Here is a 23,499-nt window from a genome sequence, read left to right as displayed (position 1 = left end):
AGCTATGAGGGGAAGTACAAATAGGAGGATCTTAGTCCAGGCTGGTCCTAAGATACTATTAAAAACAAAAACAAAAAACTAAAAGCTGGTGGCCAGTAGCTGACACCTGTAACACTAGCTACTGAGGAGGCTGAGACCTGAGGATCTTGGTTTGAAACCAGCCCATGCAAGACAGTCTGTGAGACTCCTACCTCTAAGCACCAAAATTCTGGAAGTGGAGCTGTGGGTCAAATAGAACATTAGCCTTGAGAAAAAAAGCTCAGACAGCATTCAAGCCCTAAGTTCAAGCCCCAGGACTGGCACACACATGTATACGTGAGTGTGTGCTCATACACACACACACACACACACACACACACACACACACACACACACACCAACAACAACAACAACAAAATAAAAACAAATAGGAGCAGCAATAGAAGAAAGAATTGGGGAAAAAAACTAATGGGAATTGTATCTCATAAGGGACCCTAAAAATCAGCAGCAAAGAAAAACAACCAAACAACCAGCCAGGCATGGGGGGCTTAGACCTGTAATTATAGCTACTCAGCAAGCTAAGGTCTGAGAATCATGGTTCAAAGCTAACCTAGGCAGGAAAATACGTGAGACTCTTATCTCTAATAAAATATCAAAAAAGGGGCTGGGAAGGTGGCTCAGTGGTAGAGCACTTGTCTTGCATGCCTGAGGCCTTGGGTTCGATGCCTCAGCACCACATAAGCAAAAAGGAAAAAGCCGGAAGTGGTGCTGTGGCTCAAGTGGTAGAGTGCTAGCCTTGAGCTGAAGAACTGAGGGACAGAGCCCAGGCTCAGAGTTCAGGCCCCACGACCGGACCCAAAAAAATAAATTAATTAAAATAAAATATCAAAAAGCCAGGGCTGGGAAGGTGGCTCAGTGGTAGAGCGCTTGACTTGCATGACTGAAGCCCTGGGTTCGATTCTTCAGCACCACATAAGCAAAAAGGAAAAAGCCAGAAGTGGTGCTGTGGCTCAAGTGGTAGACTGCTAGCCTTGAGCTGAAGAACTGAGGAACAGAGTCCAGGTTCAGAGTTCAGGCCCCACGACCGAACCCAAAAAATAAAATAAAATAAAATAAAAAGCCAGAAATAGAGCTATGGCTCAAGTGGCAGAGTGCTAGTCTTAAGCACAAAAGCTTAGGGACAACAACTAGGTTTGAGTTCCAAATCCCAGGACCACCCTTTCAAAATGATTTGTTGAATGGTTAAAAAGACAAATAACCCAAATAAAAAAAGAAAAAAACAAGCAAAGCCAGGTGCTGTTGGTTCACACCTGTAATCCTAGCTACTCAGGCTGAGATCTGAGGATCAAGCTTCAAAGCCAGCTGGGGCAGGAAAGTCTGTGAGACTCTTATCTCCAATAAACCACTCGAAAACCAGAAGTATTGCTGTGGTGATAGAGTGCTCTCCTTAAACTGAGGAGCACAGGGGCAGCACCCAAGCCCAGAGTTCAAGCCCCATGACCGACAAAAACAAACAAACAAAAAACAAGCAAAAGAGGGAATGCAGAGTGTGTGGCTCAATGGGAGAAGGACTGTCTAATATATGTGAGGCCCTACGTGTGGTGTTTCAGGCCGCTAATACAGGATTTGGAAAACGAAGGCAGGAGGATCTTTTGGGTTTTTTTTTGGGTCCAGTCGTGGGGCCTGAACTCTGGGCCTGGGCGCTGTCTGTCAGCTCTTCAGCTTAAGGCTAGCGCTGTACCACTTGAGCCACAGCGCCACTTCTGGCTTTTTTTTTTTGCTTATGTGGTGCTGAGGAATCGAACTCAAGAGATTCATGCATGCAAGGCAAGCGCTCTACCACTGAGCCACCTTCCCGGCCCTGATAGGAGGATCCTGAACTTGAGTCCAGTCTGTGCTAATAAATCAAGTACCAGAATAGCCTGGGCTATGTAACAAGACATGGTTGCAAAAAACAAAGTAAAAAGAAAAATTAAGTTACAAAAATGACCAAGAGAATGAATAGGAATGGTAATAAAGAAAGAAAGCCAGACACATCTAGAATCCCTGCGCTTGGAAGGCTGAAGCAGGATCAGTAGTCAGAAGCTAGCCTAGCTACATAGTGAGACTGTCTCAAATCAAAGAAAAAGAAAAAAAGAAATGAGAAACTAAAGGGAAAGCCAAGGGCTAAAGGACTTTGCTATGTACTCATTTACCCTTAGAAACTGGCAGAGGAGGCCCGAGGACTGCCACATGATCTGAATCCAGGGCGGTGAGTCCAACACCATTTTGAGCACCCCCCGTTACAACAGTCTTGAGCAACAATGAACTAACGACTCGCTGGTCTTTTTCCGTGTCACTTGAATATATTGGTAGCAAGGTTTCATATATGCACCCATCACAGCCTGTGGGAAAAAAGTACTGTTTAAGTGGATAAGGACATGTCATTATCTATTAGTTAAATGTATTCAGTTTTTTGTAAGATTTCACTAATTCAATCAAAAAAACAATATATCACTGTAATGCCTTCTATTAAATAATACAGAAATGTGTGTACGCACATGCGCACCTCTGTATAGTAAATATGATCAAAGTCCATTACACTCATGTTTGAAAAACAATAAAATCTATTTTTTTGTACAATTCGTTAATATATATACTAGTATAGTTCTGAATGTCAGATGCTGGTAGCTCGTGCCTGTAATCATAGCTACTCAGGAGGCTGAGATCTGAGGATCAGGATTTGAAGCCAACCCAGGCAGAAAAGTCTGTGTGAGACTCTTATCTTCAATTAATCACTCAAAAACCAGAAATGGTGCTGTGGCTCAAGTGGTAGAGCCCTAGTCATAAGCGCAAAGAGGCTCAGGGACAGTGCCCAGGCCCTGAGTTCAAGCCCTACAATGGGTGATGGTGGCTCATGCTTGTAATCCTAGCTACTCAGGAGGCTAAGATTTGAGGATCATAGTTCAAAGCCAGTTGGGGCAGAAAAGTCCATGAAACTAGCCACCAGAAAACCGAAAGTAGAGCTAAAAGTGGTAGAGTGCTAGCCTTAAGCAGAAAAGCTCATGGACAGCCACCAGGCCCTGAGTTCAAGCCCAATGGCTAGAAGGAAAAAAAAAAAGAATGAAAATAAGGAATATGGAAATGGAGGAATAGCTCAAGTGGTAGAACACCAGCAAAAAAGTGGTGGAACAAGAGCACAGGTGTGGAGCTCAAGCCCACACTGGCTTGCGATTAATAACAATAATAGGGAATGTCAGGTGGGGCAAAACTACAGTACTAGCACTAAAGAAGCCAAGATAGAGGATATCAAGTTTGAGAAAAGCTTACATTAACAATGAGACTCTGCCTCAAAAATACTAACAGTCAGGCACTGGTGACTCATGCCTGTAATCCTAGGTACTTAGGAGGTTAAAACATAAGGAGCCTAAGTTCGAAGCCAGTATGGGCAGGAAAGTCCATGAGACTCTTATCTCCAATTAGCCACTGAAAAGCTGAAAAGCAGAGCACTAGCCATGAACACAAAAGTTCAGTACAGTACCTAGGTCCTGTGTTCAAGCCCCAGGACCAAGAAAAAACAATTCTGCCAGGCACCAGTGGCTCACACCTGTGAGCTATTCAGGAGACTGAGATCTGAGGCTTATGGTTTGAAAGCAGCCATGTCTGGAAGGCCCATGAGACGCTTATGTCTAATTAATCACAGAAAAAGCCCAAAATGGCACTGTGGCTCAAGTAGTAAGTAGAGTACCATCCTTGAGCAAAAAGGAGCTCAGGGACAGTGCCCAAACACAGAGTCCAAGGGCCCAGGACCAGCAAAAACAAAAAACAAAAAACAAAAAAAACAAAACTTTAAAGGTTATGGATGGCTGGGTACTGGTGGCTTACACCTGTAATTGTAGCTACTCAGGAAGCTGAGATCTGAGATTCAAAGCCAGCCCAGGCCGGAATGTCCTTGAAACTCTTATCTCCAATAAACTACTCAGAAAACCAGAAGTAGCACTTTGGCTCAAGTGGTAGGTAGAGTACTAGCCTTGAGCTGAAGAGCTGAGGGACAATGCCCAGGTCCAGAGTTCAAGCCCCACAACTGACCAAAAAAAAAAAAAAGGTAATGGATATAGCTCCGTGGTAGAGTGCCTACTTAACACGCACATGGTACTAGGTTCACTCTTAGTACCATAAGAAAACAAATGAGAACAAACAAAAATATCTGCAAAACAGAACAAAACTCTGCAAAAAGTGGATGGCTTAGGCCAAAGCTGCTTACTTCTCTTCTTGTTCAAAGAAAGGTAACATTGAAACTAATGGCTGGAGAAAAGTAATACAAGGACCAGTCAATGCCAAGCACACGACTCCCAGCAGGCTCCCATCATCCAGCGGGGATAGAACACAGTGCCTTCTACATTCTATCTAGGCCAGAGCTTTATCGCTAAACAACATCCCAAGTCTTGTTTTTTTGAGACAGGGTTTAGATATGTAGCTCAGACTAGTCTCGAACTTGAGATTGTCTTGTTTGAGACTGATTGTCTCAACTTCCAAGAGTTGGGTCACAGCCATGTGTCACCATAGCCAACTCCTGTAGAGACTATCAACAATCCTGGACATCTATCCTAAGAATCTTTTGTATGGATATCATAATATTTATTGGTTAGGGTAAATTTAAGACATAGAAGTTACAGAAACGGGGGGGGGGGGGGGGGGGGGGGAAGGCTGGGAAGGGATGTGAAGGGTAAACAAAGGAGGAGGCTGCAATGCTTGATAAGAAATGTACTCATTATCTTGCCCATGTAATTGTAACCCCTCTGTATAGTATGTTCACATAAAAAAAAAAGTTACAGAAACAATGTTTGAAAACTATGCTCTGCCTAAAATACTTCACTGATCTAATGAGTGTGCATCAGCAGACAGAGCCAACTGCAAAACCTAAAGATATAAATGCTTTATAAGGAAGAATGAAAAGGGAAGGCCTATGAGAGAAAATCACAAAAGTCTAAGATTCAAAACTATATATTATTCTATTATACCCCTCTATTTACAAGCACTAGAAATTTAAAGGAAACTTACTTAATGACATCAAACAGATGAATTTCCGATCTACATGTGCAGTAAAATTTGGTTTAATGGGTTTTTCTTCTGGTCCAAATACAAGTGTGTATTTTGTCAAGTTATGTGATTTGCACATTTGTACATAAGCAAAATAACTGCCATGCTGCAACAAAGGAGAATTAACCAACTATATTTAAATGTTAGGTACTTCAGAAAGTATTTAAAAACCTCTTGTCTGATATAAAATTTAAAATGTTTATATAGCATTTAATTTAGAAACTGAAATAATAACAGATAGAAATTTTCATGTTTAAAAAAGATAAAAAGGAGCCAGGCGCTGGTGGCTCTCACTTCTAATCCTAGCTACTCAGGAGGTTGAGATCTGAGGATTCCAGTTTGAAGCCTGGCAGGGCTGGAAAGTCTGTGAGATTCTTATTTCCAATAACCTACTCAGAAAAAGCCAGAAGTGGTGCTATGGCTCAAGTGGTAGAGCGCTAGCCTTGAGTAAAAGAATCTCAAGGACAGTGTCAAGCCCCAAGATTGGCAAAAAAAAAAAAAAAAAAGATAAAAAGGGAGAATGATGCAAGGAAGGACATGTATCAAGATGCACTGTACTGGGGCTGGGAAGGTGGCTCAGTGGTAGAGCGCTTGCCTTGCATGCATGAGGCCCTGGGTTCGATTCCTCAGCACCACATAAGCAAAAAGAAAAAAAGCTGGAAGTGGTGCTATGGCTCAAGTGGTAGAGCGCTAGCCTTGACCTGAAGAGCTGAGGGACAGTGCCCAGGCCCAGAGTTCAGACCCCACCACCGGACCCCCCCCCAAAAAAAAAAAGAAAAAAAAAAGATGCACTGTACTTATAAAATGATTTGTTGCCAGATGGCATTGGCTCACACCTGTAATCCTAACTAGTCAGAAGGCTGAGATCTGAGGATCATAGTTCCAAGCCAGCCGGTCTCAGGTGGCTCACGTCTATAATCCTAGCTACTCAGGAGGCTGAGATCTGAGGATTGTGGTTACAAGCCAGCCCAGGCAGGAAAGTCTGTGAGACTCTTATCTCCAATAAACCACTAGAAAACTGGAAGTGGCACTGTGGTTCAAGTGGTAGAGTGCTCACCTTGAGCTGAAGAGTGCAGGGACAGTGCCCAAGCCCAGAGTTCAAGTCCTGCGATCGACAAAACAACAACAACAAAAAAAAAAAAACATAGTTCCAAGCCAGCCTGGATAGTAAAGTCCCTGAGATTCTTGACCAGCAAAAAGCCACCAAGTAGAATTGTGGCTCAAATGGTAAAGCATAACCTTGAGCAAAAACTTCAGAGATCGTGCCCAGGCCTTGAGTTCAAGCTCCAGGACTCCAAAACTCTTGTGTAACTGCTTAAATGTAATAAAATAAGAACAAAGGTAAAGAAATTTAACCATCAGAGAAAAACTATAGAAATCCCATTTTTCATTTTGAAAATAATATGGATGACTTTAAAATTTAAAACAAAATAGGTGAGAAATTGAAGATATCACTTACTTTTTCAGTAACAAATATTACAACAGGATGTCTATATGCCATGAAAAACTTTGTCCACCTTGAAAAGAACAGAGAAAAATTACAAAACGCCAATATCAATTGAAATAGTCTATCAATCAAAACTTAAGAAAGTATGTCTGAAGCACAAAGAACAGCTAATTCAGTGTTTCAGAATACACTTCACAGGCACTCAGTAGGCTTTTTTCTCAAAGGTATATCTGCATTAGTTATAGGATGTTGAGTTTCCCAGACCACAATGTGAAGTTCTAAGAGAAGAGAGACAATATGAATGTTCCATTAACTTCAACTGACCCTCACCCCCTTTCCTTCAGAATTATTTTGGGGCCTAGCATTCAGAGGAATACATTTGGATCTTATTTATCTACTTCATGCAACAGAGGGAAGCTGAAAGACTCATAACTAAGATGGCATAGCCTTGGATTGTGGCAAAGCAGTAGTCAGAGACCAAAAGTTTTCCCCAGACAATTGCTCACACTAAGAAATGCATGGTCAGGCTGGGAATGTGCCTTAGTGGTAGAGTGCTCGCCTAGCATGCCTGAAGCCCTGGATTCAATTCCTTAGTACCACATATACAGAAAAAGTTGCAAGTGGTGCTGTGGTTCAAGTGGTAGAACGCTAGCCTTGAGCAAAAGCTCAGGGACAGCACCCAGGCCCTGAGTTCAAGCCCCAAGACTGGCAGAAAAAAAAAATGTATAGTGTCAGCGTTTGACACAGCTGTCCACTGTCCACCACACTGTTCACTTACAAAGTACAAGTCTTTGCTTTGACTTTACCAAGTAGACCCAAAGAGGCAGCAAGTCAACTCAACAGGAAATGTGATGAAGTAAGGGCCAAAATGTGAAATCACGAAGTAGCCTCTATCACATGAATGGGTCATTTTTCAGTCTATTCCAGAATCTGAGAAAGCTGATACCTTAAATTATTTCATTACAATCAGCTATACTTTCTCCAAGGGACAAGATTGTGACTTGGAAGTCAGGCAGTACAATAGAACTAAAGAGAGTGGTCATTGGAGCTATCTATTTTATCTTCAAATAACCACTAGTTCTCTATCATTCCAACAGGACTCTCAGGACTAGGGTTTCCTAAGTCATCTATTACCCCAAATGTTATTTTGGTCAGTATTTATTTATTTCGGCTGTTACTAGGACTAAACTCAGGACAATACACTATTAGTTGTTTTTTTGCTCAGGGCTGGCTTTCTACCACAAGTCATACCTCCACTTTTTGCTAGTTAATTGGAGATAAGAGTCTCTGGAATTTGTCTTCCCTTGCTGACTTCAAATTTAGCTTTTGCGCTGGGAAGGTGGCTCAGTAGTAGAATGCTTGCCTTGCATGCACGAGGCCCTGGGTTTGATTCCTCAGCACAACATAAGCAGAAAAAGCCGGAAGTGGCACTATGGCTCAAGTGGTAGAGCGCCTAGCCTTGAGCTAGAGCTGAGGGACAGTGCCCAGGCCCAGAGTTCAAGCCCCACAACCAAAAAAAATCTGGATCCTAAGATCTTAGTCTCCTAAGTAGTCAGGAGTATAGACAGGAGCTGCCAGCACTCAGCAAATGTTGCTAACCTACTAGGTTGGGGGGCGAGGGAGGGAGGAGGGGCGTGTGTGGAGACTGAACCAAGGGCTTTGGATGACTAGTTCCAGGTTATTTTCATTATGTTTATAATCAAAACTACTTCTGGACAAGGCAAAGAATGTAGAGGGAAAATATAGCACATTTTGTTTGAGAAAGGGTCTTACTATGTAGCCTGTCCCGAAACTTAGAGCCTAAAGCCCAGGCTGACCTCAAACTTGAGATCCTCCTGCCTTTGACAGAGAGTACTGAGATTATACAGATAATGCCTATCTTAGTAAAAACTTCACTTTCAAGTACTGTAACTTACTTAATCACTTCTCCATCAGAGATGACAGTTTCAATTTTCTGCTGTGGCTCTGCCAGCAAGGCCTCTAATCCACGGACAGCCCCTTCCTTGAACAGGACCCATGGCTCTATCCCTGTTATTGAGTGTATCCTGTAGACCTCAGCCGACAACTGAAAGAAATATTAGAAATATTTTAATTTTCATTCTAAAACAATTTACACAGTAGGACAAAGACATTTACAAGACTTCTGGTGACAGGTGCTGGTGGCTCATGCCTATAATCCTAGCTACTCAAGAGGCTGAGATTTGAGGATTGTGGTTCAAAACCAGCCTGGCCAAGTCCTGTGAGACTCTTAACTCCAATTAATGACCAGAAAGCTAGAAGTGGAGCTGTGGGTCAAAGTAGTAGAGCTCTAGCCTTGAGCAAGAAGAGCTTAGGGACAGTGCCCCATGACCAACAAATAACTATCACAAAATAACATGAAAAGAGGCTATATTGCCCCAGTTGGCCTCAAACTTGCAATCCTGCCTCAGCTTGGGATTACAAATTTGCATCACTATCCTTGGCCCAACCTAGTGAAGTGATTTGTTTCAGAGTTATCCATTTAGGACCAGAAGATTTGAACTTATCCTCATTTTATTAATAAGTTAACTCATGGTCTTCTTTTTTTTTTTGTCAGTCGTGGGGCTTGAACTCTAGGCCTGGGCGCTGTCCCTCAGCTCTACCATTTGAGCAATGGTGCCACTTTTGGTTTTCTGGCAATTTATGGGAGATGAGAGTCTCATCGTCTTTCCTGCTCAGGCTAGCTTTGAACTGCAATCCTCAGATCTCAACCTCCTGAGTAGTTAGGATTACAGGCATGAGACACTGGCTTCCGGCTTAACTTACGTTCTTTAGGTCATTAGTAGAAAAGGCATACCTAGTCACAACTTTTTGTTTCGTTTTGGTCAGTTGGCTTGAACTCAGGGCTTGGGAGCTGTCCCTGAGCCTCTTTGTGCTCAAGGCTAACACTCTTCTTGGGCTTTTCTGCCGGGACTGGCTTTGAACTGCAGTCCTCAGATCTCAGACCACTAAGTAGCCAGGATGATAGGTATAAGCCACCAGCACCCAGCTGTCACAACTTAAAAACAAAACAAAAAACCCTATGTACATGAGAAAATTGTAGGGACTACTCTACCTATTCTAAGTAAGTTCATTTGTTCTCATAAAAGACATACTCCAAACCTCCAAACTCATGGAAATAAGTATAAATTAGTCATTCATGACTTACGTAAATAATCTCTCTTTATTATAAGTATATGTTTCCTAGGGGCTGGGAAGGTGGCCCAGTGGTAGAGCATTTGCCTTGCATAATCGAGGCCCTGGGTTTGTTTCCTCAGCACCACATAAGCAAAAAAGAAAAAACCGGAAGTGACGCTGTGGCTCAGGTGGTAATTCAAGCCCCACGACCGGACCAAAAAAAAAAAATTATTAAGTATATGTTTTCTAACCTATTAATACATGAATTGAGATGCTGTCAAAGCATACTCTAAGATAACTATAAAGAAAAGCTGACTGCAATCTTAGGCTCACTTTCCTAGAGACATTAAGATAAACATACGTATACTATATTATGAATGACCCCATTTATCCAATAAGCTAAATAAATACATTGGGAGGAAAAATTGAAAGACTTACTGTAGCTTTAAATACTTTTTCCAGGCTTACATCTTCATTATTCCATATTCTCAAAACCTTCAATAAAAGCACACAAATTAAAAAGCATTCCATATTCTATGTATTTGTAACTGACATGGTTAACATGTTACTATCTGGCTGTATTACATACATTATTATATAAAGATCTGAGCTCACCTTATTATCATGTACAACAATATACTCTCCAGTTTGAAAGTTGCATACAGCTGGACATGTTATAGTTTGACCTTGTTTCACTGACCAGCTTCCCAAGGGTTTCTGATCAGAAACCTAATGAAAATAAGATGAATACAATATTAAGTAGTCAGTTGTAGACATTAATAGCAATTAGACTTACAATCAAAAGAAACCATGGCAGACCAGGTACTGGCTCATCCGCACCTGTACTCCTAGCTATTCAGTAGGCTGAGATCTGAGGATCATGGTTCAAAGCCAGCCCAGGCAGAAAAGTTCATGAGAGCCTCATATGTGGTAGAGTGCCAGCCTTGAGCAAAAACAACTAAAGGACAGTGCCCAGGCCCTGAGTTCAAGCCCCAGTCCTGAGAAAAAGACACCCTTCAAATGATAGAATTTAACACATTTCTTAAAATAAATAAGGAGTATGGACAAATACTGTAGATTCCTCTCACAAGAAGTGGGTATGTACCTACAGTAGTCAAAACTGGAGAGACAGAAAAATGGTAGTTGACAAGGACTAAGTAACCAAATTACTTTTTTGTTGGTTGTTGTTGTTTTTTGAGGCAGGGTCTTGCTATGTAGATGAGGCTGGCCTCCAGAGATTGTCCTGCCTGTATTCCCAAGGGAGGATCTGCAGGACAGCCTGGGTAAAGATCCCTAGTCAGCAGAAAAGCCTAAACATTATAAAGAACGGTTGGTAATCTGTCCCCAAAATTTCAAACCAGACAGCTATACTTTAAAGACACTGGGGACTATGCTCAGTAGCCCAAGCTTTCCTTTAAAAAAAAGAAGTCGCCGGGCGCTGGTGGCTCACGCCTGTAATCCTAGCTACTCAGGAGGCTGAGATCTGAGGATCGCGGTTCAAAGCCAGCCCGGGCAGGAGAGACCGTGAGACTCCTATCTCCAATAAACCACCAGAAAACCGGAAGTGGCGCTGTAGCTCAAGTGGTAGAGCGCTTGCCTTGAGCTGAAGAGCTGAGGGACAGCGCCCAGGCCCAGAGTTCAAGCCCCACGACCGACAAAAAAAAATAAATAAATAAAAGAAGTCAAGATTTCTACGCGCCCGACAAAAAGCAAGGGTAAGCATACTGTAAACGGGGGTGGAACGTGAGATTTCCTGCGATTCAAATCCCAACGTAAACCAGAGGTGCCCACATCCAGGTCACTCGGCATCGAGATCCTCACCAGGGTAGCAAGAACCCTCCGCCTCTCCACCCGCAGAAAGAAAAGGCAAATTCCCCAAGGAGCGTGGGGGGGTGGGGGGTGGGATGAGGGAGAGCGGGGGGTGGGATGAGGGGGAGCGGGGGGCGGGGGGGATGAGGGAGAGCGGGGGGGGGCAGGGGGATGAGGGGGAGCGGGGGGATGAGGGGGAGCGTGGGGGGTGGGATGAGGGGGAGCGTGGGGCGGGGGGATGAGGGGGAGCGTGGGGATGAGGGGGAGCGGGGGGCGGGGGGGGATGAGGGGGAGCGTGGGGGGGGTGGGACGAGGGGGAGCGGGGGATGAGGGGGAGCGTGGGGCGGGGTGGGATGAGGGGGGGGGTGGGATGAGGGGGGGCGGGGGATGAGGGGGAGCGTGGAGGGGTGGGACGAGGGGGAGCGGGGGGGGGGGGGAGGTTACAGAAACGACTGGCTCAGGCTCCCCACGGTCAGCGTCACGCTCGGCGGCCCCACCTCCGAGCCGCCGGGGGGGGGGGGGGCCGTGGCGGGGCGCGGTCTGCGAGACGCGCGCGACCGCGGAGGCCCCCCCCAGCGTTCCCCGTCCGCCCCACGGGCACCGTGGCACCGGGTCCGCCCCACGGGCACCGTGGCACCGGCGGGCCGCAGCCCTCGTCCAGCGTCCCGGGCCGGGGCAGACGGGCCGTTACTCGACGCCAGCCTCCGCATCCGGGCCCCGAGCGGAGGGTGCGGGGGAGACAGGCAGCCGGGACGCTGCCATCACCTCACCTTATAGAGAACGACCGTCCTGCCGCTGTCCGTCACCAGAAACTGGTCTGTTTTGTTGCTGGGCTCCACGCCCAGGAGTCCGTCAGGGCCAGCACTGAGGACCACGGTGGACAACGTGAACTCTTCCTCCAAGGCTGCCATCTTGGACGGCCTACGCACGGCCGTGAGGATCTCCCGGCAGGCCTCGCGCTTTCTCTCGCGATAACTTGAAGTGGGCGGGTCTTCATCAGAGAGGAATACGCTCGCGCAGCCGGCGACCCCTGGCGGGCCGCGGGGATACTTACTCAGAGCTACGCGGCAGGCGGGGCGGGGCGGGGCCTTTGAATCTAGACTCCGCCTCTCGAGGGCACGCCCCCCCCCCGAGTCCCGGATGTGCTTGGGAGGTTCTCAATCTGTGAAGTCCTGCTTTTGATGGGACTAACCACAGGATGGGTTTAGGTTGTGCCCCACGTGCAGTAGGATGGAGCCAGGCGTGGGTGGGAGGAGGAGGAAGAGGAGAGGGGAGGAGGAAAGGAAAGGGCGTCATCCTCGCTACTTATGAGGCTGAGATCTGATAATCAGGGTTCGAAGCCAGCCCAGACAGGAAAGTCTGTGAGACTCTTATCTCCAAGTAAACCACCAAAAAGCCTGGAGTGGAGCTGTGGCTCAAGAGGCAGAGTGCTAACTTTAAGTGAGAAGTTCAGAGAGAGTGCTCAGACCCTGAATTCACACCCCAGGACTGGCATGAAAGAGAAGAGAGAGAAAAAGAGGAGAGAGAGAGAGAGAAAAGAGAAAGCACACTAAACCATGAGTTCTCAAACGCTATAGAAGGGAGAGAAGTGCAGGGAAGAAGAGGGGGAAGGAAGCGGTGGAGAGTGGAGAATCTCTTTCCTGCCCAGGCTGGCTTGGAACCGTGATCCTCAGATCTCAACCTCCTGAGTAGCTAGGATCACAGGTGTGAGCCACCTGTGCCCAGCTATTTTTACTGTTCTTCGACATGTAGTTCTCTGGTGTTATTTATTTATTTTGGTGATAGTACTGAGTCTGGAACTAAGGGTCTAGGCTCTGTCCCTTAGCTTTTTTTGCTTAAGGCTGGTGTTCCCTAGTTCCACACTCATCCCCAAGAAAGATGTGAGGAAAAGTCAGACTCTCACCCAAAACACTCAAAGCAATTGGTTCTCACAGGGATTCACATTCAGATTAGAAGAGCCCCCACCCCACGCCACACCCCCTCAGTACTGGGGATTAAACTCAGGTCCTGGGTACCATTCCTTAACTTTATTAGCCTTTTCCACTCAAGGCTGGTGCTCTACCATTTCTGGCTTTTCGGTGGCTCATTGCAAATAAGTCTCAGATATTCCTGCTTGCCTGGCCTCCAACAGAAGATCAAAAGATCTCTTGAGTAGCTAGGATTACAGGTGTGAGCCACCAGTGTCTGGCTGGAATTCTACTTTTAAAAGCATCTTTGCTTTTATCTGAAGGTTAAAGAGGGTGTAGGGGCTGAGAGAAGAGTAGCAATCTCCCCATAAACACTTAAAATAATTGATTTGTGTTTGGATTCAGATTGTAATCTGAAGATTGGCTCCTTTTAAAGGTAGGCATGCCTCTAGGGATACCTTTGGCTTAATTTATGTGAGGACTCAGCTGAGGCTGTGGCTTCTCAAATCCAATTAACAAAATGATAGCCTTTCTAGCTAAACTTATTAATCAGATCAACCTCAAAGCCAACCTTCAAGTTGGGGGAGTGGGGTGACTTATCTTGTTTCAAAGCTTTTTCATTTAGATGTAAATTAGACAGCCTATGGCACAGAAAAAGAGGCTTTGGACATTTTTATGGTCTGACAGTAACAGGTCAAGTTCCTTAAAGAATTTGAATAAAGCCAGGCACTGGTGGCTCACACCTGTAATCCTAGCCACTCAGGAGGCTGAGATCTGAGGATCACGGTTCAATGCCAGCCCAGGCTGGAAAGTCCGTGAGACTCTTATCTCCAATAAACCACTAGAAAACCAGAAGTGGCACTGTAGCTCAAGTAGTAGAGTGCTCAACTTGAGCTGAAGAGCCCAGGGACAGAGCCCAAGCCCAGAGTTCAAGCCCCGAGACTGACTAAAAAAAATTAATTTGAATAAAGGCTGCGAGTGCAGCTCAGCTGCTAGAGTGCATGAGGCCATGGGTTCAATTCCTCAGCACCACATACATAGAAAGGCTAGAAGTTGTGCTGTGGCTCTAGTGGTAGAGTGCTAGCCTTGAGCAAGAGAAGCTCAGGGACAGCACCCAGGTCCTAAGTTCAAGTCCTAGTATTGGCAAAAAAAAAAAAAAAAGGACTTGAATAAAACATGCTATATTGATCTATGATCTACCAGGTGACTAGAAACTAGCCTTATTTATTTATTTATTTAGGTGATAGTACTGGTTGGAATTCAGGGTCTAGGCTTTGTCCCTTAGGGTTTTTTTTGTTTTGTTTTGTTTAAGGCTGATGCTCTATCACCTGAGCCACAGCTCAATTTCTGGCTTAGCCACTTTTTTTTTTTTTGATTGTGGGGCCTGAACTCTGGACCTGGGCACTGTCCATCAGCTCTTCAGCTCAAGGCTAGTGTTCTACCACTTGAGCCACAGCGCCACTTCCAACTTTTTCTGCTTATGTGGTGCTGAGGAATTGAACCCAGGGCCTCCTGCATGCAAGGCAAGCACTCTACCACTGAGCCGCTTTCCAAGTCCCATGGTTTAGCAACTTTTAAAAAAATGATTCAAACACTCACTTAATTCTTTTTTTTTTTTTGTCGGTCGTGGGGCTTGAACTCTGGACTGGGCGCTGTCCCTCAGCTCTTCAGCTCAAGGCGAGCGCTCTACCACTTGAGCTACAGCGCCACTTCCAGTTTTCTGGTGGTTTATTGGAGATAGGAGTCTCACGGTTTCTCCTGCCCGGGCTGGCTTTGAACCGCGATCCTCAGATCTCAGCCTCCTGAGTAGCTAGGATTACAGGCGTGAGCCACCAGCGCCCGGCTCACTTAATTCTTTTTATAAAATAAAACATAATTATGTTTACAACTTGCATGCATAAAGATGAAGCAGATCTTGTAGTCTGATTTTGTCTTTTTCCTTTTTTTCTGGTAGTTGGGCCTTATGCTTGGCTTGGGTGTTTGCTTGCTTCTCTAGCAGTCTACTATTTGAGCCATGACTCTAACCTGGCTTTTTACTGACCATGTTTTGGAGATGAGAGTCTCAAGAATTTTTCTGTCTTGGATTGGCTTTGAACTTTGAACCTCTGGATCGCCTCCTGTATAATAGGCATGAGCCACCTGCTCCTGATTCATTGTAATTTCTTCAAAAGCAGGAACATTTACTCTTTTATTTTTTTGGGTCCGGTCATGGGGCCTGAACTCTGGGCCTGGGCGCTGTCCCTCAGCTCTTCAGCTCAAGGCTAGCGCTCTACCACTTGAACCACAGTGCCACTTCCGGCTTTTTTCTTTTTGCTTATGTAGTGCTGGGGAATCGAACCCAGGGTCTCATGCATGCAAGGCAAGCGCTCTACCACTGAGCCACCTCCCCAGCCCGAAACATTTACTCTTAAAATGCTATTCTTTCTTATTATTTGGCATGGTATTATGGGTTTTTTTGTTTTTGTTGTTGTTGGTTGTGGGGCTTGAACTTTGGGCCTGGGTGCTGTCCCTGCGCTCTTCAGCTCAAGGCAAGCGCTCTACCACTCGAACCACAGCACCACTTCTGGTTTTCTAGTGTTTTTTTTTTTTTATTAGAGATAAGAGTCTCACAGACTTTCCTGCCTGGACTGGCTTTGAACTTCTATCCACAAATCTCAGCCTCCTGAGTAGCTAGGATTACAGGTGTGAGCCACTGGTGCCTGGCTGGTGTTATGTTTTTAACACTAAAAGAAACTTAAAAAATTTTTTTTCAGTCATGGATCTTGAACTCTGGGCCTGGGTGCTTACCCTGAGCTCTTCAGCTCAAGGCTAGCACCCTACCACTTGAGCTACAGCGGCGCTTCCGGCTTTTTTTCTGCTTATGTGGTAGTGAGGAATTGAACCTAGGGCTTCATGCATGCGAGGCAAGCACTCTACCTCTGAGCCAACATCCCAGCCCCTAAAAAAATCATTTTTGAAGCCAGGTGCTGGTGGCTCACGCCTGTCATCAGGAGGCTGAGATCTGAGAAGTACAGTTCAAAGCCAGCCCAGGCAGGAATGACTGTGAGACTCCTTATCTCCAATAAACCACCAGAAAACCAGAAGTGGCACTGTGGCTCAAGTGGTAGAGTGCTAGCCTGAGGGACAGTGCCCAGGCCCAAAATTCAAAGCCCCACAACCAACCAAAAAAAAAAAAAACCATTCTTGATATATTTTCTCAGCAAACTAGTTCCTTTTTTTTTTTGTCATGGGACCTGACCCTCCGCTCTTCAGCTCAAGGCTAGCGCTCTACCACTGGAGCCACAGCGCCACTTCTGGCTTTTTCTACTTATGTGATACTAAGGAATCAAACCCAGGGCCTCATGCATACAAGGCAAGCACTCTACCACTGAGCCACCTTCCCAGCCATCACCAAACTAGTTTCTAGAAAGGATTCTTGTTTGTTTGATTGTTTTGGTGCAGGTACTGGGGCTTGAACCCAAGGCTTTAAATTCTTGCTTGGCTTTTTTCTGCTCTAGGCTGGCACATTACTACTTGATCCATGCCTCCTCTTCTGGCTTTTTTTCTTGTTAAAAAAAGGTCCCTCCTGACTGTCTTTGAACCAGTCTTCTTAGATCTCAGCTTCCTGAGAATTGCAGGTGTGAGCCACCAGAGCTCAGCTCTAAAAAGGACTTTTTTTTTTTTTTCTCAGTCATGGGGCTTGAACTCTGGGCCTGAGCGCTGTCCCTCAATCCTTCAGCTCAAGGCTATCGCACTTGAGCCACAGCACCACTTCCAGCCTTTTCTGCTTATGTGGTGCTGAGGAATCGAACCCAGGGCCTCATGCATGTAAGGCAAGCGCTCTACCACTGAGCCACCTTCCCAGCCCTAGAAAGGACATTTTAATGTAATTCCAAACTGCTGTACTTGGAATCTTGCATGTTCCCCCGGAAGCTCATGGTCTGAAACTTTGGTCTTCTGTCATGGTGTTATTGGGGGATGATATAACTTTCTCCTTTCTTTCTTTCTTTTTTTCTTTCTTTCTTTCTTTTCTTTTCTTTTTTTCTTTCTTTCTTATTTTTTCTGAACCTAGGGCTTAAACTCAGGGCCTGGGTTCTGTCCTTGAGCCTCTCTGTGCTCAAGGCTAGCACTCTACCATTTGAGCCACAGCGCCACTTCCAGCATTTTCTGTTTATATGGTACTTAGGAATTGAACCCAGGGCTCACCAAGCCACATTCCCAGCCCCTGATATAACTTTGGAGAGGTGGGACCCAGCCCTGTGTGGTAATGCACCTTGGGAGGCAGAATTAAGATGGAGGCCATATAGTGAGACTGTCTCAAAAAAGAAAAAGTATGGCCTTGTCAGTAGAAGTTAGGTCATTGGGGATACACCCTCAAATAAGATATTGGGATTTGATTGGGGCTGGGAAGGTGGCTTAGTGGCAGAGTGCGTGCCTTGCATGCCTGAGGCCCTGGGTTCGATTCCTCAGCACCACATAAGCAAAAAGAAAAAAAACTGGAAGTGGTGCTGTGGCTCAAGTGGTAGAGCGCTAGCCTTGAGCTGAAGAGCTGAGGGACAGTGCTCAGGCCCAGAATTCAGGCCCCACGACCGGACCCCCCCCCAAAAAAAAGATATTGGGATTTGAGAAATGTTTTGTTTCTTCCCTTCCTGGCCACCATGAAGTAAAGAGGTCTCTTGTGTCATGTGCTCCCACTATGATGTACGAGGCTGCCACAGGTCCCAGACAAGAGCTGCTGTGAGCAACCTCCCTCCTTTTTCCTCCTCATAAATTGATAATCTCACATATTTCATCACAGTAATGTTGACTAACAAAAACTTTTGGGCTGGGAAGGTGGCTTAGTGGTAGAGTGCTTGCCTAGCATGCACAAAGCCCTGGGTTCAATTCCTCAATACCACATATACAGAAAAGGTCAGAAGTGGTGCTGTTGCTCAAGTGTAGAGCGCTAGCTTTGAGCATAGGAAGGCTCAGGGACAGAGCACCCAGCCCCGAGGAGTTCAAGCCCCAGGACTGGCCAAACAACAACAACAACAACAACAATAACAACAACAGAACTTTTTTATTTTTTCTTATATGTGTGTGTGTGTGTGTGTGTGTGTGTGTGTGTGTGTGTATGACAGAACTGGGGCTTGAACTCAGGGCCTTTTGTTCTTGCTTGGCTTTGTTGCTCAAGCTTGGCACTCTATTAGTTGAGCCACAGCTCTACTTCCAGCTTTTTGTTGGAAACAGCTGCTTATAGACTCTTCTGCCTGGGCTGGCTTTAAACCTTGATCCTCAGAGCTCAGGCTCCCAAGGAGCAAGAATTACAGGTGTAGGACACCAGCACCAAGCTATACAAATTGTATTTAGTTACCTCCTGTGGTTGAAAGGAAAATAGACTCAGAACAAACTCTAAATGGGTTTCATGGATTGGTAGAGGTCCAGGAACCACCATTTTCTCTGTCTTGAGCACTACCTGGTTTGTAGTAGACCTTTTGGGGATTTTTTTATTTTGTTGGTTGTGGGGCTTGAACTCAGCCTGGGCAATGTCCCTGCATTCTTCAGCTCAAGGCTAGTGCTCTACCACTTGAGCCACTTCCCGTTTTCTGAGTGGTTTATTGGAGATAAGAGTTTCATAGCATTTCCTGCCCGGGCTGGCTTTGAACCTCAATCCTCAGATCTCAGCCTCCTGAGTAGCTAGGATTACAGGCATGAGCTTTGGGGATTTTTTGTTTGTTTTTGTTTTGCTTTTTGTTGCTGGGGTTTGAACCCAGGACCTCCCAACATGTTAAAGAGGTTCTCTACAACTGAGCTATATTTCCAGCATTCAGACTTTCTATTTTGTGTGGTCTATGTCTGTAAATCTAGTACTTAGGAGGTTGAAGCAGGGAGATACCTAGTTTCAAGCCTGCCTGGGCTATGGAATGAGGCCTTATCTTGAAAAACAAATAGATAAGACAGACACATACATATGTACATACATACATACATACATAATAGATGGATGGATTGAGGATGGGTGGATAGATCAATTGAAAGATGATGGATGGACATAATATATAAATGGATAGATGATGGATAGATAGATGATGGACAGATGGATAATCAGATAATATACAGGTCGCTAGATGATAGAAAAGGGATAGATATATAGGCAATAGATGGATGAATGGGGAAATGATAGATGATGGGTGAATAGATGATGGATAGACAGATGATATGTGGGTAGACAGATGATAGAAGATGGATGGATGGGTAGATGATGGATGGATAGATGATAGATGATGGAAAGATGATGGATGATGGATAGAGGAGGTTGGGGGAGTTGTTAAATTTGCTAACCGTCTACACAGACCAATTTTCTGCCTGTCCTTGATGTATGTGAGAAAAGACTCCAGTGCTGTCCTTGGGGTGACCTCTATGTGACCTCTATTTCTCAGGTATGGTACTCACAGGGCGCAGAAATAAGACCCCAGGGAGGGGTGACTGCTGGTTTGTCACACTTATGCAGTACCAGGACAGAGCTCAGTTGGGGAACATTGTTCCACGTACCAGACCCAGGTTTGATCCCCGCACCACAAAACAAAAAGGTCCAAAGGCTCAAATCATACTGAGCTCCAGTTTTTGTTTCTTTGTTTTTGTCTGCAATGGGGCTTGAACTCAGGGCCCAGGTGCTGTCCCTACACTTTTTCACTTAAGGCTAGTACTCTACCACTTTGAGCCACGGTGTCATTACTGGTTTTCTGGTAGTTCATTGGTGATAAGAGTCTCATGGGAACTTTTCTGCCCAGGCTGGCTTCGAACAGCGATCTTCAGATCTCAGCCTTCCAAGTAGCTCAGATTACAGGTGTGAGCCACCAGCACCAGGCTGAGCTCATTTTGATTGTACTGTAATACGATGGTTTTCTGGGAATCCACAAAGAAAGATACACCCAATGTTTGGTGACAATGTATGTGAAGCAAAATGACTCAGTATTGATGTTTACTTATTCAATTTAATGCAGTTCCTTATGCTCAAATTAGGCTTTTGTTTCTGTAGTAGCTTGTCAGTTTTTGAAGCTCAGGGAACTAGAGTAGGTTGTATCACACAGGGGAGAGAAATTAAGACATAAACTGTATTTAAAAAAAAGTTCCAGGACTGGAAAGGTGGCTCAGTGGTAGAGCACTTGCTTTGCATGCACGAGGCCCTGGGTTTGATTCCTCAGCACCACATAAGCAAAAAGAAAAAAGCCAGAAGTGGCGCTGTGGCTCAAGTGGTAGAGCGCTAGCCAAGCTGAAGAGCTGAGGGACAGTGCCCAGGCCCAGAGTTCAGGCCCCATGACCGGACCCCCCCCCCCAAAAAAAAGTTTCAAAAATAAAAACAAGTTTCCAGCCAGACATAGATGGCTCACACTATTCAGGATCATGGTTTGAAGCTGACCTCAGGCAGGAAGGTCTGTGAGACTCATGTTTCCAATAAACTACTAAAAAAGTTGGAAGGGGAGCTATACTAGAAAGCTAGCCTTGAACTTAAAAGGTGAGGGACAGTGCCAAGGCCCTAAGCTAAGACAGGCACGTGCATGCATAAACACATACATCGCACACACACATACATGTTTCCAATTAGGCACTGAGCATTGAAATCTGAGGATTTCTGTCCAAAGCCTGGATAGAAAAGTCCATAAGACTCTATCTTCAATTAAGCAGAAAAATGCTGAACTGGAGGCATGGCTGTAGTGGTAGTGTGCCAGCCAGGAGTGAAGCCAGGTGAGAACTTGAGGCCTTGATATAAAAAAGAGAAAGGCAGGGCTGGGAAGGTGGCTCAGTGGTAGAGGGCTTGCCTTGCATGCATGAGGCCCTGGGTTCGATTCCTCAGCACCACATAAACAGAAAAAGCTGGAAGTGGTGCTGTGGCTCAAGTGGTAGAGCTTAGGGACAGCGCCTAGGCCCAGAGTTCAGGCACCATGACCAACAACAACAAAAAAAAGAGGCAAGGGGGAGAAAAGGATTTCCTTTCAGCATTTTACATAATGACAAAATCCACAGAATAACTTCTGTGTTTAATTATAAAGTAATATATAATATGGATATTCAATCCTATGGCATACTGTATAGCTCTGAAAAATTATATCCATGCTATGTATAAATGTTAAGGTATTTATTAAAAAAACTCAAAATCCTCAAAGCATTTTGAAGGGAAGTATCCAAGATATATACCTATAGCTATATCTATATAGTATGTACTATTATATATAATATATAGTGTACATATATATAGAGAGAGAGAGAGAAAGAGGGAGGCAAAGATGGGGGAGAGGGGCGCTATCCTCCAGCTCTTCAGATCAAGGCTAGCACTCTACCACTTGAACTATAGTACTACTTCCAGTTTTCTGGTGGTTCATTGGAGATAAGAGTCTCATAGACTTTCCTGTCCTGGCTGGCTTTAAACCATGATCCTTGGATCTCAGCCTCCTGAGTAGCTAGGATTATGGGTGTGGGCCAGTTACCCACACCTGGCTCCGTGAGTTAATTCTCAACCCCTGCCTTCCCAGAGCGGAGTGAACCCAGGCCTTGAACATGTCAGGCAATTGTTCCACCTGTGAGCTTTACCTCTAGGGTCAAAAAAACACCCAACAAAAAAAACAAAAAACAAAACTCTAAAGTATTTACCCATGAATGTGGAGAGTCACATTCTTGGGTTTAAAGCTCAGTTTTGGTTTTCATTTTTGGCAAAATGTGAAGAAATAGAGTAACTCCAAGATGGCAGGAAGGAAATTGGAACGTGCAGGGACTGTTCTAAGTTTCCAAGTAGTGGTCCAAGAAGAGACGAAACACCCTTTTAGTGAGGGTAACCGGGCCGCGCAGGCGCACTGCGGCAGGCTCGGCGCAGGGCCTTGCATGCAGGCCGCATGCGTAGCAATCCAGCTGCCAGCTTCTCAGCAGGAGAAACCCTGGAAACAGGAAAGTTATTCTGAACTAAGATCTAAATAATCACAGCAGCCTCGATTTGGCTGTCCTCAGTCCCCCTTCATTGACTGTGTCCCAAATGCCGTGTGTGAAGTTAAAAGGTGTCCAGCCAATGCTGCTTCCTGATCGAGGCGGTTTGGCCCGAGGATGACAAGAAGGAACATACTAACAAAGACCCAGTGGACACATTTTCAGACCAGGACAAGAAGCATCCCCACCTCCTGGCCCTAGCGGCTCACGCCTGTAATCCTAGCTACTCAGGATGTTGAGATCTGAGGATCATAGTTCAAAGCCCAGGCAGGAAAGTCCATGAGACTCTTATCTCCAACTAATTACCAGAAAACTGGAAGTGGCACTGTGGCTCAAGTGGTAGAGCGCTCGCCTTGAGCTGAAGAGCTGAGGGACAGCGCCCAGGCCCAGAGGTCAAGCACCCTGACCAACAAAAAACAAAAACCCAAAACTGTACTAAGAAATTAGGGTTTATAAGTATCTGTATAATTACTATTAGGTATCCAAATATTTAACCACCTCCTCTACTACAGCCCCAGGAATAAACACCCCACGAGGCTGTACCCAAGAGAGCAAACTGAATGCCAGCCAGCAAGTGTGTGTGTGTGTGTGTGTGTAAGTTTGTTTGTTTTATTTATTTATTTATTTTGGTCCGGTTGTGGGGCCTGAACTCTGGGCCTGGACGCTGTCCCTCAGCTCTTCAGCTCAAGGCTAGCGCTCTACCACTTGAGCCACAGCACCACTTCCGGCTTTTTTCTTTTTGCTTATGTGGTGCTGAGGAATCGAGCCCAGGGCCTCATGCATGCAAGGCAAGCGCTCTACCACTGAGCCACCTTCCCAGCCCCAGTTTGTGTGTTTTAAATGGAGCATTAAAAGGCAGGGAGGGGGTGATAATGGGAGAAATTGGACCTACAAAGGCCAGCATATTTTAGTTAACTGGATTGCTATTACACACATTTGGGAAATTTTCTGTGTAGAAACCGACTGAAGGATGCTGATGTTGGACCCTGGTGGCTAGGCCCACTGAGGACAAACTAGAAGAATAAGGAGAGAGGGGTTGTCAGTGCTTCAGTTCCACAAAGACTCCTGGGAAATTCATGAGTGAGGGGCAATGAACACATCTTTTGGCCTTTCTGGATATGGCTCACGCCTGTAATCCTAGCTAGTCAGGATGTTGAGATCTGAGGATCATGGTTCAAAGCCAACCCAGGTAAATACATTTGTGAGGCT

General features: G+C 45.3%; 1 protein-coding gene across 2 annotated transcripts in view; it reads right to left on the bottom strand.

Moving 5' to 3' along the window:
* The window catches only part of Nol11 (nucleolar protein 11), a 29,728-nt gene extending 17,337 nt beyond the window's left edge, over positions 1–12,391 (bottom strand). For both annotated transcript variants that reach the window (XM_042665447.1, XM_042665448.1), the window contains exons 1-7: positions 12,220–12,391; positions 10,256–10,369; positions 10,079–10,135; positions 8,422–8,570; positions 6,518–6,575; positions 5,020–5,164; positions 2,175–2,363 (exon numbers count right to left, since the gene is read on the bottom strand). In XM_042665447.1, coding sequence (XP_042521381.1) covers positions 2,175–2,363; positions 5,020–5,164; positions 6,518–6,575; positions 8,422–8,570; positions 10,079–10,135; positions 10,256–10,369; positions 12,220–12,360 — 853 coding nt within the window. In that variant the 5' untranslated portion in view covers positions 12,361–12,391. The remainder of the gene's footprint in view (positions 1–2,174; positions 2,364–5,019; positions 5,165–6,517; positions 6,576–8,421; positions 8,571–10,078; positions 10,136–10,255; positions 10,370–12,219) is intronic.
* Positions 12,392–23,499: the final 11,108 nt, after the last annotated feature.

The sequence above is a fragment of the Dipodomys spectabilis genome, unplaced genomic scaffold, assembly GCF_019054845.1.
Source record: "Dipodomys spectabilis isolate Male_0828 unplaced genomic scaffold, ASM1905484v1 ptg000329l, whole genome shotgun sequence".
In the NCBI taxonomy this organism is placed as follows: domain Eukaryota; kingdom Metazoa; phylum Chordata; class Mammalia; order Rodentia; family Heteromyidae; genus Dipodomys; species Dipodomys spectabilis.
The sequence above is the reverse complement of the archived record's forward strand: the minus strand, read 5'-3'. Positions and strand labels throughout refer to the sequence as shown.